Raw genomic sequence first — 13,228 nt, 5'->3', positions numbered from 1 at the left:
TGTTTTTGTTTTCGTTTTAACTGTGAAAAGGATAAGAGCTGGTGCATCTACATATAGTTAAATTTGTATTTATACCCAGAGAAACAAATTGGTTTGGAGTAAAAAGAAAAATGATGTAAATCAAGTTCAAATAGAACGAAATGGAAAAGGCTGAGAAACACTGAAAAGAAGATTGCGAATAAAGATAGATATTCTAAAATTTCAATAATAAAAATATTATTTTGTAACAAGAAAAATTATTCTTTCAGGCTATATGAAGACTCAGCATAATAAAATGTGATTGTTAATAGTATGCTGTTCAATCATATTATTTTTAGTGTATGAAAACTAAAATACTTTAATTATGATAAAAATATCAAAGAACAAAATTCCCTACTTACCTATTGATCTCAACTTCTTTCCCTAATAAATCTTTTTATAACTTGTTAAGAAGAAAAAAGTAAACCGAATGCAGTGGCTCACGCCTATAATCCCAACACTTTGGGAGGCAAAGGTGGGCAGATCACTTGAAGTCAGGAGTTTGAGATCAGCCTGGCCAACATGGTGAAACTCTGTCTCTACTAAAAATACAAAAAATTAGCCAGGTGTGGTGGTGCACACTTTTAATCTTGGCTACGTGGGAGGCTGAGGAGAGAGGATCACTTGAACCCAGGAGGCAGAGGTTGCAGTGAGAGGTCTCAGCACTGCACTCCAGGCTGGGCAACAGAGTAAGACTCCATCTCAAAGTAAAGGAAAAAAAAGAAAAAGATGGCTGTTGTGGTGGCTCACATCTGTAATCCCAACACTTTGGAAGGCTGAGGCGGATGGATCATTTGAGGTCAGGAGTTCAAGACCAGCCTGGCCAATATGGTGAAATCCATCTCTACTAAAATTATAAAAATTAGCTGGGACTACAGGTGATGCATGCCTGTAGTCCCAGCTACTTGGGAGGCTGAGACAGGAGAATTGCTTAAACCCAGGAGGCAGAGGTTGCAGTGAGTCAATATCGTGCTATTGCACTCCAGCCTAGGCAACAGAGTGAGACTCTGTCTCAAAATAATAATAATAATAATAATTAATTAATAAATAAAAACAGAAAAAGGTAAGACAGCTTTCCTTTCCATAACAATTCCCAATAGAAACAGAATTAAATACTAAAATTGTCTGAAAAAAAAAAAAAGCAGTAGCCACCTAGACAATTTGAAACTTATGTTACCTGAACTTACGTAACCTAATATATTCAAACATACACTGCAAGACTTCTACAGATTCAAGGAACAAGGAAAAGGACAGATGAAAGCTCTCAATGAGAGGTCCTTCCTCCAATGTATCAAATTTCTTTTGCATTTCAGTCTTATTACAGACTTAAATTTTCCCCCAAAGAGTTAACTCTGAAGGATTTACATTATATGGCACTGAAAGTTGTTGAAGCTTAAAAATGCCAAGGCAGAAGTTTGTTTTTTATTCTAGTCCTATCTATACGGAAAGGTTTACGGGCTGCCCTGCCTAAGAGCAACAAGAACTGACTGAATGGACCTTTCTCATCAAGAATTCTGACCAAAGAGCATTATTCTAGATAGAAACCTCTACAAAAGAAAGCAGCTAATCTCTGATATTTTCTCATTAAGGACTGCTACTTCTTGTGATATTGCCCTAATGCTGGTTTATTATGTAAAAATATACCCCACCATCAGAACCATGACCTAAAGGTTTAATGAAAAGGGTGGGTCCCAATCAGCCAGAAAGCAAAAAAAGCAGCTGACCCAACTTTATGATATCTTTGTCTCTTGCCATATGGTTCAGAGAAATAAAGATCCTTTAATGAGGAATTCTTACTCATAGTATGAGACTACACTGTAACCAGCAGGGCTCCAAATAATATATCAACATCTGGTCTAAATCTTTAAATTTTAAAAAGGCAGTCCCAAAAAGAGAATGCAAAAATCCCAATGCCACTTTCAGATAGAAGGCAACATACTTTCACATTATGAATTTAGTAAGTGATCTGCATAGCTGAAATGACTCTGAAACAGAAAAACCACAACTCAAAATAGCCTGAACACTTTTGTTATCTCAAACAATGGGCAGTTAGCCATTCATTCCTCTCTCTTAATATATATTTCACTTGTTTCAGTCAAAGCCCATTATAAATTCCATGAACTGGTTCAAATTTGGCTATATCAGATGTTTGAAAGCTTGAGATGGAAAATATCCATTGTACAATAATTCTTAATACTATATTATAAATAAAAATGAATGATATGCCTATGTTCGTTTAATTTAAAAACTTAGGCCGGGCGTGGTGGCTTATGCCTGTAATCCCAGCACTTTGGGAGGCTAAGGTGGGTGGATCACCTGAGGTCTGGAATTCGAGATCAGACTGGCCAACATGGTGAAACCCTGTCTCTACTAAAACTACAAAAAATTAGCTGGCAGTGGTGGCGGGTGCCTGGAATCCCATCTACTTGGAAGGCTGAGGCAGGAGAATCACTTAAACCCGGGAGGCGGAGGTTGCAATGAGTAGAGATCGCGTCACTGCACTCCAGGCTGGGCAACAAGAGTGAAACTCCATCTCAGGAAAAAAAAAAAAAAAAAATTTAGACTGGGAGCAGTGGCTCATGCCTATAATCCCAAAGCTTTGGGAGGCCAAGGCAGGTAGATCATTTGAGGTCAGGAGTTCAAGACCAGCCTGGCCAACATGGTGAAACCCTGGCTCTACTAAAAAATACAAAAATTAGCTGGGTGTGGTGGCATGTGCCTGCAATCCCAGCTACTCAGGAGGCTGAGGCAGGAGAATAGCTTGAACCCAGGAGGTGGAGGTTACAGTAAACCAAGATCATTTATATCTCAGCATTTGCATATAGTAATTTTATTTTTATTTTTATAAGCCACTGCACTCCAGCCTGGATGACAGAGCAAAACCTGTCTCAAAAACAAATTATATTGCATACCTATAACCCAGATAGGCATCATCCCTGCCACTGAGGAACCTACGACCTATGAGACAAAAGACACTGAACAAGAATGAGTGTAATAACAGAGCATCTCCATGCTATGCTGAACTACAGGCTATACATAATGAGGATATTCCCATTCTACTCATTTCCTAAGGGTGCTGTGAAAGACCAGGAATTATCAGAAGGCTTTTAAAATGACAATCCTGGCCAGGCACAGTGGCTCACGTCTGAAAACAATGCACTTTGGGAGGCCAAGGCAGATGGATCACTTGAGCCCAGGAGTTCAAGACCAGCCTGGGCAACACGGCAAAACCTCATTTGGATATTTGTTTAAATACTACTAAAAATACAAAAATAGCCAGGCGTGATGGTGCAAGCCTGTAGTCCCAACTACTCGGGAGACTGAGGTGGGAGAATCAATGCCCAGGAGGTCAACGCTACAGTGAACTCAGATTGTGCCACTGCACTCCAGCCTAGGCACCAGAGTGAGGCCTTGTCCCTAAATAAATAAATAAAAATAAATAAAATGACTATATATAAAACATGAACATTTCATAATTATATAAATGATGAGTAATTAAGTAAGTATGGGTCGAATATCCCTTATCTGAAACACTTCAGATCAGAAGTGTCTCATATTTCAGGTTTTTTTTGGATTTGGGAATTTTTGCATATATATCATGAACTATATTGGAGATGGGACCCACAGTTAACTATAAAATTCATTTAGGTTTCATACATACCTTATACACATAGCCTGAAAGTAATCTTATATAATAATTTGTGCATGAAACAAAATTTTGACTTCTACCCATCACATGACGTCAGATGTGGAATTTTCCACGAGTGGCATTATGTCAATACTCAAAAAGTTACAGATTTTGGAGCATTTCAGATTTTCAGATTAGGATGACTTAACCTGTATATGAAATAACCAGGCTAGTTTGTTTTTAAAAAAATATCCAAGAAGTGGTAAAATTCAAATGAGTCTTTAAAAGTAGTTTGTCCTACTCTTGTCCTTACTCCAGGACTGTAACAGGCGGACCCAATCTAAGCTACTGTCACTGATAACAGAGGACTTTTGCCCTCTTACTTTGTCCATTTAGAGCTATACCAGGTCGATTTATATAACAGCTTTAGAAAAGCCCAATTTTCCACTGTGTAGATATAAAGAAACATTTAAGTTGTGGTTCCATTAAAATTATAAATATAGTTGTAGAAACATATACAGTCAGCCCTGCATATCCTTGAGTTCCACATCTATGAACTCAACCAACTGGAGGACAAAAATATACAAATAAAAATAAAAATAGGCCAGGTGCAGTGGCTCACACCTGCAATCCCAACACTTTGGGAGGCCGAGGTGGGTGCATCACATGAGGTCAAGAGTTTGAGACCAGCCTGGCCAACATGGTGAAATTCAAATCTACTAAAACTACAAAAATTAGCTGGGCATGATGGTGGGTGCCTGTAATCCCAGCTACTCGGGAGGCTGAGGCAGGAGAATCACTTGAACCTGGGAGGTGGAGGTTGCAATAAGCTGAGATCATGCAACTGCACTCCAGCCTGGGTGACAGTGAAACTCTGTCTCAAAAAAATAAATAAACATAAAAATAAAAATAAAAAATAATGTAACAATAAAAATTTAAAACAACACAGTATAACAACTATTTTTAACATTTACATCATATTGGGTATTACAGTATAAGTAATCTAGAGATGACAAAGTATACAGGAGGATGTGCATAAGTTATATGCAAATACTACACCAATTTATATAAGAAACTTGAGCATCTGCAGATTTTGGTATCTGAGGGGGGTTCTGCAGCTAATCCCCCCTGGATACCAAAGGATAACTGTGCATCTCCAAAAATCTTCCATTCTCTCAGTCACATGAGTAAATGTTAAAAATTACTGAAACAAAATATGTATCTGTCTCTGGCTGGGTGCAGTGGCTCATACCTGTAATCCCAGCACTTTGGGAGGCCAAGGCGGGTGGATCACAAGAGGTCAGGAGATTGAGACCAGCCTGGGCAACATGGTGAAACCCTGTCTGTACTAAAAATACAAAAAATCAGCCAGCTGTGGTGGCATGCATCTGTAATCCCAGCTACTCAGGAGGCTGAGGCAGGAGAACCGCTTGAACCTGGGAGGCGGAGGTTGAGGTGAGCCAAGATCGCACCACTGCACTCCGGCCTGGGCAACAGAGCGAGACTATGTCTCAAAACAGAAAAAAATATAGATAGATAGATAGATAGATAGATAGATAGATAGATAGATAGATAGATATCTGTCTCATTCTTACATCTCTTTTGATGTAGGGACACTTTTACAAATGAAACTTCATGATCCCCCAAGGAATCTACAAATTTATTTTAAATATGATTTCATTCTAATAGGCTTCAAGCTAAGCAGTCACATACACCACATAAACTCTTTATCTATTTTTCAGGCATACTTTTTTTTTTTTTTTGAGACGGAGTTTCACTCTTGTTACCCAAGCTGGAGTGCAATGGCGCAATCTCGGCTCACTGCAACCTCCGCCTCCTGGGTTCAAGCATTTCTCCTGCCTCAGCCTCCTGAGTAGCTGGGATTACAGGCACGTGCCACCATGCCCAGCTAATTTTTTGTATTTTTAGTAGAGACGGGGTTTCACCATGTTGACCAGGATGGTCTCGATCTCTCGACCTCGTGATCCACCCGCCTCAGCCTCCAAAAGTGCTGGGATTACAGGCTTGAGCCACCGCACTCGGCTTTCAGGCATACTTTTGTGCTGATCTGTATCTACTATAACTTCTCAAAAAAGAAATGCTGTGAAATTGAGTGTGGCTATGAAGCAAGCTTACCTTCACATCATACTTCTCATAGAGGCCATTCGTGCAGGCTATGCTAAAGCCAGGCTCTAAGCAGATACTGTTGCCAGGCCCAGGACAAATGGAACCTCTGTGACTAACAGCATTCCTGTTGCTTCTGATTCTAGATGGGAAGACTCCAATGATATTTAACAACTATGCTCTAAGTAGATGTGGAATGGTGGTGTGGAAAAAAAGCAGAGGATCAGGAACAACAGACCACTGTTCAACTAGCTGTGTTCCAGGCTAACTAGCTGTGCCAATGTGGGCAGGTTACTTAATTTCTCTGAACTACAATACAGTATCCTCCCTCATCTGTAAAATGGGGACTACCACTATATCTACCCACAGGATTGCTATGAGATTATAAATATGAAAGTATTTTATGAACTATAAATGATCATATATATATTCTTTTTATTTACTCTATTTTTTCCTTAACATAGGAATTATATATTAATTTTCAAAAATTGGAAAATATGGAAAAATATTAGGAAGAAAAAAAGTCACACACCTAAACACTGTTATTTATTTAACTGAAATAAAATCTAATATCAACCAAATTTTAAAAGCAAAAATATTTTCAGATGTTAATACTGATAATTACAATGACAAGATTAACTGTTGATCTCTTTTTAAGATTAGAGTAGCCTGGACACATGGCTCATGCCTATAATCCCAGCATTTTGGGAGACTGAAGCACTATTGTTCAAGGGCAGGAGTTCAAGATCACCCTTGGAAATAAGATGAAACCCCATGTCTACAAAAAAAATAAAAATAAAAATTAGCTGGGGTGGAGGTGCACCCCTGTAGTCCCAGCTACTAGGGAGGCTGAGGTGGGAGGATCTGTTGAGCCCAGGAGTTAAATGCTGCAGTTAGCTATGATCACAGCACTGTACTCCAGCCTGGGTGACAGAGCAAGACTCCATCTCTAAATAACAACAAAAGAGCAGAGCTATCTTTCCCATTTACCAGTGTAAAGGGAAGACAATACTGCTATTTGTCCCAGAGCTGGTCCCAAGAGCATATGATATACCTGTGAGGCCCATAAAAGTCAAGGCCACAAAAATTCCAAAAATAAGTATTTCATGAGCCCAAGGAGTACTTACAACACATGCTCTCAGACGCACTGGAGAAAGCAAAGTATCTGAAGCCCCATTAATAAAACTGGCATGACTGTAATGTCACATCACAGACTGACACATTTCTATGGGCCACTTTAATGAAAAAAAGAAAAGAAAAATTTATATACCATGCTACAAAGTACTCAGTCTAAGACCTGTGACATTTTCACACTGCCTACTAAATCAAGCCTTCTTAGAATTTCTTGTGCCCCTTCTCTATTTTTCCTTTCCCACCCTTCCCTTGACTACCTCCTGTCCCTTAACTACCTCCTCTCCCTTGTTTCATTATTGCATTGGACTCACTCTCTGTGTTTAAAACTGCTTCAAACACAGTTTTAAGTAGCGTTGCCTATAATCCCTGCTACTTGGGAGGCTGAGGCAGGAGAATCGCTTAAACCCAGGAGGCAGAAATTTCAGTGAGCCAAGATCATGCCATTGCACTCCAACTTGGGCTACAGAGTGAGACTCCATCTCAAAATAAGTAACTCTCACCTAGGGTGAGAAAAAGTGATGACCGTGAAATTACAAATCCTAATGAGTACTGCTCCCATAAAAGTAAGTAATGCTTCTCTCTCTCTCTCTCTCTCTCTCTCTCTCTCTCTCTCTTTCTTGAGTCACCACCGTCTCGGCTCCTGAGTAGCTGGGACTAAGGTGCCTGCCACCACACCCAGCTAATTTTTGCATTTTCAGTAGAGACAGAGTTTCACCACGTTGGCTAGGATGGTCTCGATCTCTTGACCTCGTCATCTACCCACCTCAGCCCTCCAAAGTGCTGTGATTACAGGCATGAGCCACCTTGCCTGGCCAAGTAATGCCTTTCTTACCACATCTCTAAATATTCAAATCCCATCTCTCTTTAAGACCCAATTCAATGTTATATCCTCCATGAAGCCTCTATCTCACCTTCCTTTGACTTTCCATCATACTCTATTTCCTCAGTGCTACTTAAGACCTCCAATCCAGTATCATACTGATTGTGCCAAGCATGATACTTATCGCTATGACATTCAGAGGGGTCTCAATAAATACCTGCTTGACAAGTGAATGACTATGTACAACAATTCAGAACTTAATCCATAAATTTTAATTTTGGAAATATCCAAAAGTCATTTAGACTCAAGAACAGTAATAAAGTAGTTGAGCTCAAGAATGCCTACTTCAGTCAAAATGTACATTTTCTTGACCAAAATAAGACTAATTTGGCATACGTATGTAAATAATCTGAAATAAATTCCCAAAGAAAAGCACTGGAAGAAGGATATAACCTCCCAAAGTAACTCCCAAGAAACACTCACCGAGATTACATAAATTCTAGAAGATATGCTCTAAAATCAGTTTCATTAGTTTACAGTAATACCATGTTTCTTTCCTAGCAAATTCAGAGTTCAATTATCCAGTTCCATTATTTCTCCTTCTAATATATTTCTGATTAATTCCTTCTCCATTTTCCCTGCCACACCCAAATCCAGGCCTTCATTTTCTTCATAACCAACCAATTTAAAAAGCTTCCCAATTTGTCTCCCCTCCCACAGTTCCTTCAACAATACTTATTGAGTGATCCCATGTGCCAATTTTGAAGGCAGGAACTGAGGACCTATATGAAGAAATATCAGGCCAGAACAGTGGCTCACAACTGTAATCCAGCACTTTGGGAGGCCAAGGCAGGAGAATTGCTTGAGCCCAGGGATTCAAGACCCTGTCTCTATTTAAAACCAAAATAAAATTTTTAAAAAAGAGAGAAATATCAGACAACATGTTACCTCCAAGAACAATTTGAAGCATGTACAGAATCCACATATTTAACAGTCACAGTTGGCACCAAAAATGTAAAGCAATGGGTAGGTCCTCTGGCCTCCCCAAAACACACTATATTGTTTTCACATGCCATTCTCACACAGTCTTTCTCACATACTATTCTCATCCTCCTCCCCTCCTGCTCCCTTTGCTCATCTTATTAGATAAGGCCTATGTTACACTGCCTATATGTCTCACACCAACTTCATCTCCAATTTCTCTCCAACTTGTCTTCTGAACTATGATCAAGATAATCTACTAGCTGTTACCTGGAAGTGACTTACTCACAAATACCTTTGGTCGTGATTAACTATTTATCAGCACAATCCTCCCTACTTTGTCTCGGCTAACCCATAGCTACCACCAATCTCAAGTTCCCTCTTTTGCATGTGTTGGGAAGTATGTCACTTAACTACATATCACTGTTTTCATCTTATAACTTTATTTCTTTGGTATTTCTCTCATAGTGTGCATTACAGTGTTTCCTAACTAAGAGCATATATCACTGTCACCTATGGAACTTCTTAAAAATACAAAGGCCTGGCAGAGCACAATGGCTCATGACTGTAATCCCAGCACTTTGGGAGGCCGAGGCAGACAGATCACGAAGTCAAGAGATCGAGACCATCCTGGCCAACATGGTGAAACCCTATCTCTGCTAAAAATACAAAAATTAGCTGGCGGCACACACCTGTAGTCCCAGCTACTTGGGAGGCTGAGGCAGGAGAATCACTTGAAGCCGGGAGGTGAAGCTGGCAGTGAACTGAGATTGCGCCACTGCACTCCAGCCTGGAGACAGAGAGACTCCATCTCAAAAAAAAAAAAAAAGGCCAGACGTGGTGGCTCCCGCCTGCAATCCCAGCACTTTGGGAGGCGGAGGCGGGCATATCACAAGATCATGAGTTCAAGACCAGCCTGGCCAACATGGTGAAACCCCATCTCTACTAAGGATACAAAAAAATTAGCTGGGCATGGTAGCATGAGCCTGTAATCCCAGCCACTCAGGAGGCTGAGGCAGGAGAATTGCTTGAACCCGGGAGGCAGAGGTTGCAGTGAGCTGAGACCGTGCCATTGCACTCCAGCCTGGGTGACAGGGCAAGACTCTGTCTCAAAAAGAAAAAAAAAAAAAAATACAAAGGCCTTCAGCTACTCAGGAGGCTGAGGCAGGGGAATTTTCTCAGCCCAGGAGACGGAGGCTGCAGTGAACTATATCATGCCACTGCACTCCAGTGCCTGCGTGACAGAGAAAGACCCAGTCTCAAAAAAAGGGAAAAAAAGCAAAATACAGAGGCCTTGACCCGTGGGAGCTGGACATCTTTATTTCTAAAAAGCCCCGCTGATGATTCTCATGCACACTCCAAGCTGAGAACCACTGATTTATTGCAATGCTTTCCATATAAAAGACATTCAATGCTTATTAATTCATGGCAATGGAAGCCCATAAATAACTTTTCTCTAAATAGCCTAACCAGATATCAACCCCTAGACTACACTAGCTCTGTTCCAAGTGCAACATGTGGTTTTAAGATTTCATTTCCTGAAGTACTACATGGAGAGACACTATTACCTTGTCTCTTTACATTGTTCCCTATTTGTTGAAAAATGGAGGACTGGAATGTAGCCAGGTTAGACAACACTACATAAGAATGTACTCTGGAGTGTTCTGTTCAAATTAGTTATAAAAAGAAGAACAATGTACAAGTAGACATTGTGAATGAATACAGCATTCTTACTGAATGAATAGATTCTTACTAAAGCTATGCAGAAGAAAGATCAGGAATTTGGTCGGTGGTGTCTCCCTGTCTTCCTAGCTACCAGTCTCCTGAATTGCTTGAGACAGTCCAGGGACCCCTGAAGACTGAGAAAGACTTTCAGCTGCTAAAGAACCTCTAAGTGCGCTAAAGTGCTTGAATCAGATAAGCAACCCAAGCCCCACCCAGACAGACCCACAGTTGCCTCCCAACTGCCCTGACATACACTATTTACACAGCTCAGTGGGGGAGCAGTATGAACTTTTTCCAGAGTTGTTCCTCACAAGCAGGGCCAGTCTGAGTCACCCACCTAGGGTGGGAAAGAAATGTGTGCCTTAGCCAGGGGAGTGTTGGGAGCCTGGTCTCAGCACCTCTTTTTTCCCATTTTAGACGTGGGCTCCACCTCCTTCAGAAATCACCTCGTTTATTAGTGATTAGTGGTTACAGCTGTGAGTTACAGGGGTCTGCAGAGCCACCAGGAAAGTTGTGGATGGGGAGGGGATGCCCCAGCCTTCTCTCCGGCTGGGGCGGCAGATCCCATATTCCACAGGCCTCTCCCAACAGCTCCATCTTGCTTCCTGCCAGGAGGAGGGGCCAAGGAGGGCCCCAGAGTCTGGAATGGCCCCAGTGGGAGGAGGCCGTTTGACAGCAGGTAAAGCCAGGTGGAAATGTCCACAGGAGGGAATGAAAGGAAGGGCAGCAGAGCTGAGCGGAAGGAAAAACCGAGGTTGTGGTCACGAATGACTGCATAAAGGTGTGAGTGCCAAAGGAGTGAGCAGAAGTAAAATGCCCAGGAGGGAGGAGGAGGCGACAGAGAGTGAGGCAAGTGAATAAAAGGACCGAATGCAGGGATCTCTGGGGAGCGTGGGTGGGCGACGCGGGCCATAGGGTGAGGGGCAGAAGTATTAGAAAGGAGGACAACGTGGCTCAAATAAGGATCCCTGGGAGAGAAGGCAAGGGATCCGTGGGAGGGCCCGCTCTCCCTCCCCCACACAGGCCAGATCAAGGAGGCCTAAAAAGGCGCTGAAAGCGAGAGGGTCAACGAGGGGGCGAAGCCTAAGCGGAGCAGGGACCTTCGGACATCCCAGCAACTCTCATTTACCGGGCGTCTGCTGTGGGCCACACGCCGCGCGAGGCACTCCACAAATAATACCTCCCCGGATCTTCACAACAAGCCCGCAAGGCAGCCTTTTTCATGACTGCTCCCATTTCATAGATGAGGACACTGAGGCCAGGCGAGTCTCAGGACTCGCTCAAGGTCACAGGGCGGGGAAGCGGCCATTCGAATCCTTTGCGCCCGGTTCCGGAGCCCACGCGGAAAGCCACGGCCAGCGAGCCGGCCAAGGGCAGCCGCGACGCGGGCGAGGGCCCCGGGGACACCTCCCGCGCCCGCTCCCGCGTCAGGCCCTGCGCGCTCACCCGGACGAGGTTGCTGACGGCCGCCTGCACTGCGGCCACGGGCGCGGTGAGGTCAGGAATGGCTTTGCCGTCCACCTCGCCCTCCTCGTGCATGATTACCAGGTGGGAGATCTGCTGTGCCACCGGCTCTAGAATGCTCTCGATCGTGCGCGTATGAAACACAGGCATCGCGGCGGCGAGCGGGGCGGCGAACCGCAGGCGACAGAGAAGTGGGATCCACCCGGCCGGGAACCGGCGAAGAGACAGACTCCGAGCAGCAACTACGGAGTCGGGGCTTCCCTCAGCGTAACCAGCCTCACGGACGCCCCGCCCCCTCGCGTCGCCGCGCCCAATAGCAGCGTGGCTCAGACCCAGGCCGCCACTCCTACTGGTCCCTTTTCGAGATGCTCCGCCCAAGCCACAGCGCCGCCAAACCCCGCCCCGCCCCCATTCCCAAGGGAGGGGCCTGGGATTGGGGCTGAGCCGCCCGGATTGCTACCGGATTCCCGAACCCCAGCGCCGGGCGCTCCTTATAAGGGCATGGTGGGAGCGGAGCGGGCGACTGGAGTCGGCTGGCCCCGCCCCAGGGCCGCCTCCCGCCTCGGATCTGGTGAGCTCCTCCCCTCTGCGGAATCACCTCAGCGGGGCGGGATCTCCTCACCTCTTGCGGTGCTAGAGTCTGATGAGACCAAGGGGTCTCCCGCGTCCCCTCCTCAACTTTTCCCTTCACACGAACCCTTAAAATAGTATTTCCATTCCCTCTCAGCAGTGCATGGAAAGGTTTTTAGTAAAAGATTCAAACAGCAGAGGCGCACTGAGAAACAGCAGCGTCCCATTCATGTAAACGCGGACTCCACCCTCTACCCGCCTCAGACGGTCTGTTAACAGCTGGGTGTGTATAGCCTTCTAGACTTTTGTCTACAGATTCACTTCTACATATATCTGTTCTAAGTAAATGAGATTAATAAACGTTTTCCTGGAACTAGGTATGTTTCGCTCTTGATGAAAATGCCCTTATCTTTCACTGTTGGTAAAGATAGGGCTATCTAATTCTTTTTAATGACTGCATGGTATTCCATTGCATGAAATAAAACTATTTACAGAACCAATTTCCTAGTCATAGACTTGGGTCGGGTTCTGGTTTTCACTATTAAAAAACAATTCTGCATGAATTTTACTTTTGATAGGTAAGACCAAATTACCCAGTTACCTCATGCTTTGTATAAGACATCTTCTGAACGTCTTACTTGCTTCAAATTCGCTCTTGCCCAAGCTTTCCCATTCTGAGACAAAAAACTTTCAGTAATGCCTCCAAGCAAAAGATTGTCACATCGGGGCCGGGCGCGGTGGCTCAAGCCTGTAATCCCAGCACT

General features: G+C 43.5%; 1 protein-coding gene across 2 annotated transcripts in view; it reads right to left on the bottom strand.

The window, feature by feature from the left end:
* The window catches only part of VCL (vinculin), a 127,552-nt gene extending 115,399 nt beyond the window's left edge, over positions 1 to 12,153 (bottom strand). Inside the window, exon 1 of one of the 2 annotated variants that reach the window (XM_003939793.4) lies at positions 11,877 to 12,153. In XM_003939793.4, coding sequence (XP_003939842.1) covers positions 11,877 to 12,044 — 168 coding nt within the window. In that variant the 5' untranslated portion in view covers positions 12,045 to 12,153. The remainder of the gene's footprint in view (positions 1 to 11,876) is intronic. The other variant, XM_003939792.4, reaches the window with a different exon arrangement.
* Between the last annotated feature and the right edge of the window lie 1,075 nt (positions 12,154 to 13,228).

Source organism: Saimiri boliviensis, chromosome 12, assembly GCF_048565385.1.
Source record: "Saimiri boliviensis isolate mSaiBol1 chromosome 12, mSaiBol1.pri, whole genome shotgun sequence".
NCBI classification, from domain to species: Eukaryota; Metazoa; Chordata; class Mammalia; order Primates; family Cebidae; genus Saimiri; species Saimiri boliviensis.
Note: the sequence above shows the minus strand (reverse complement) of the source record. Positions and strands in the feature narration are given on the sequence as shown.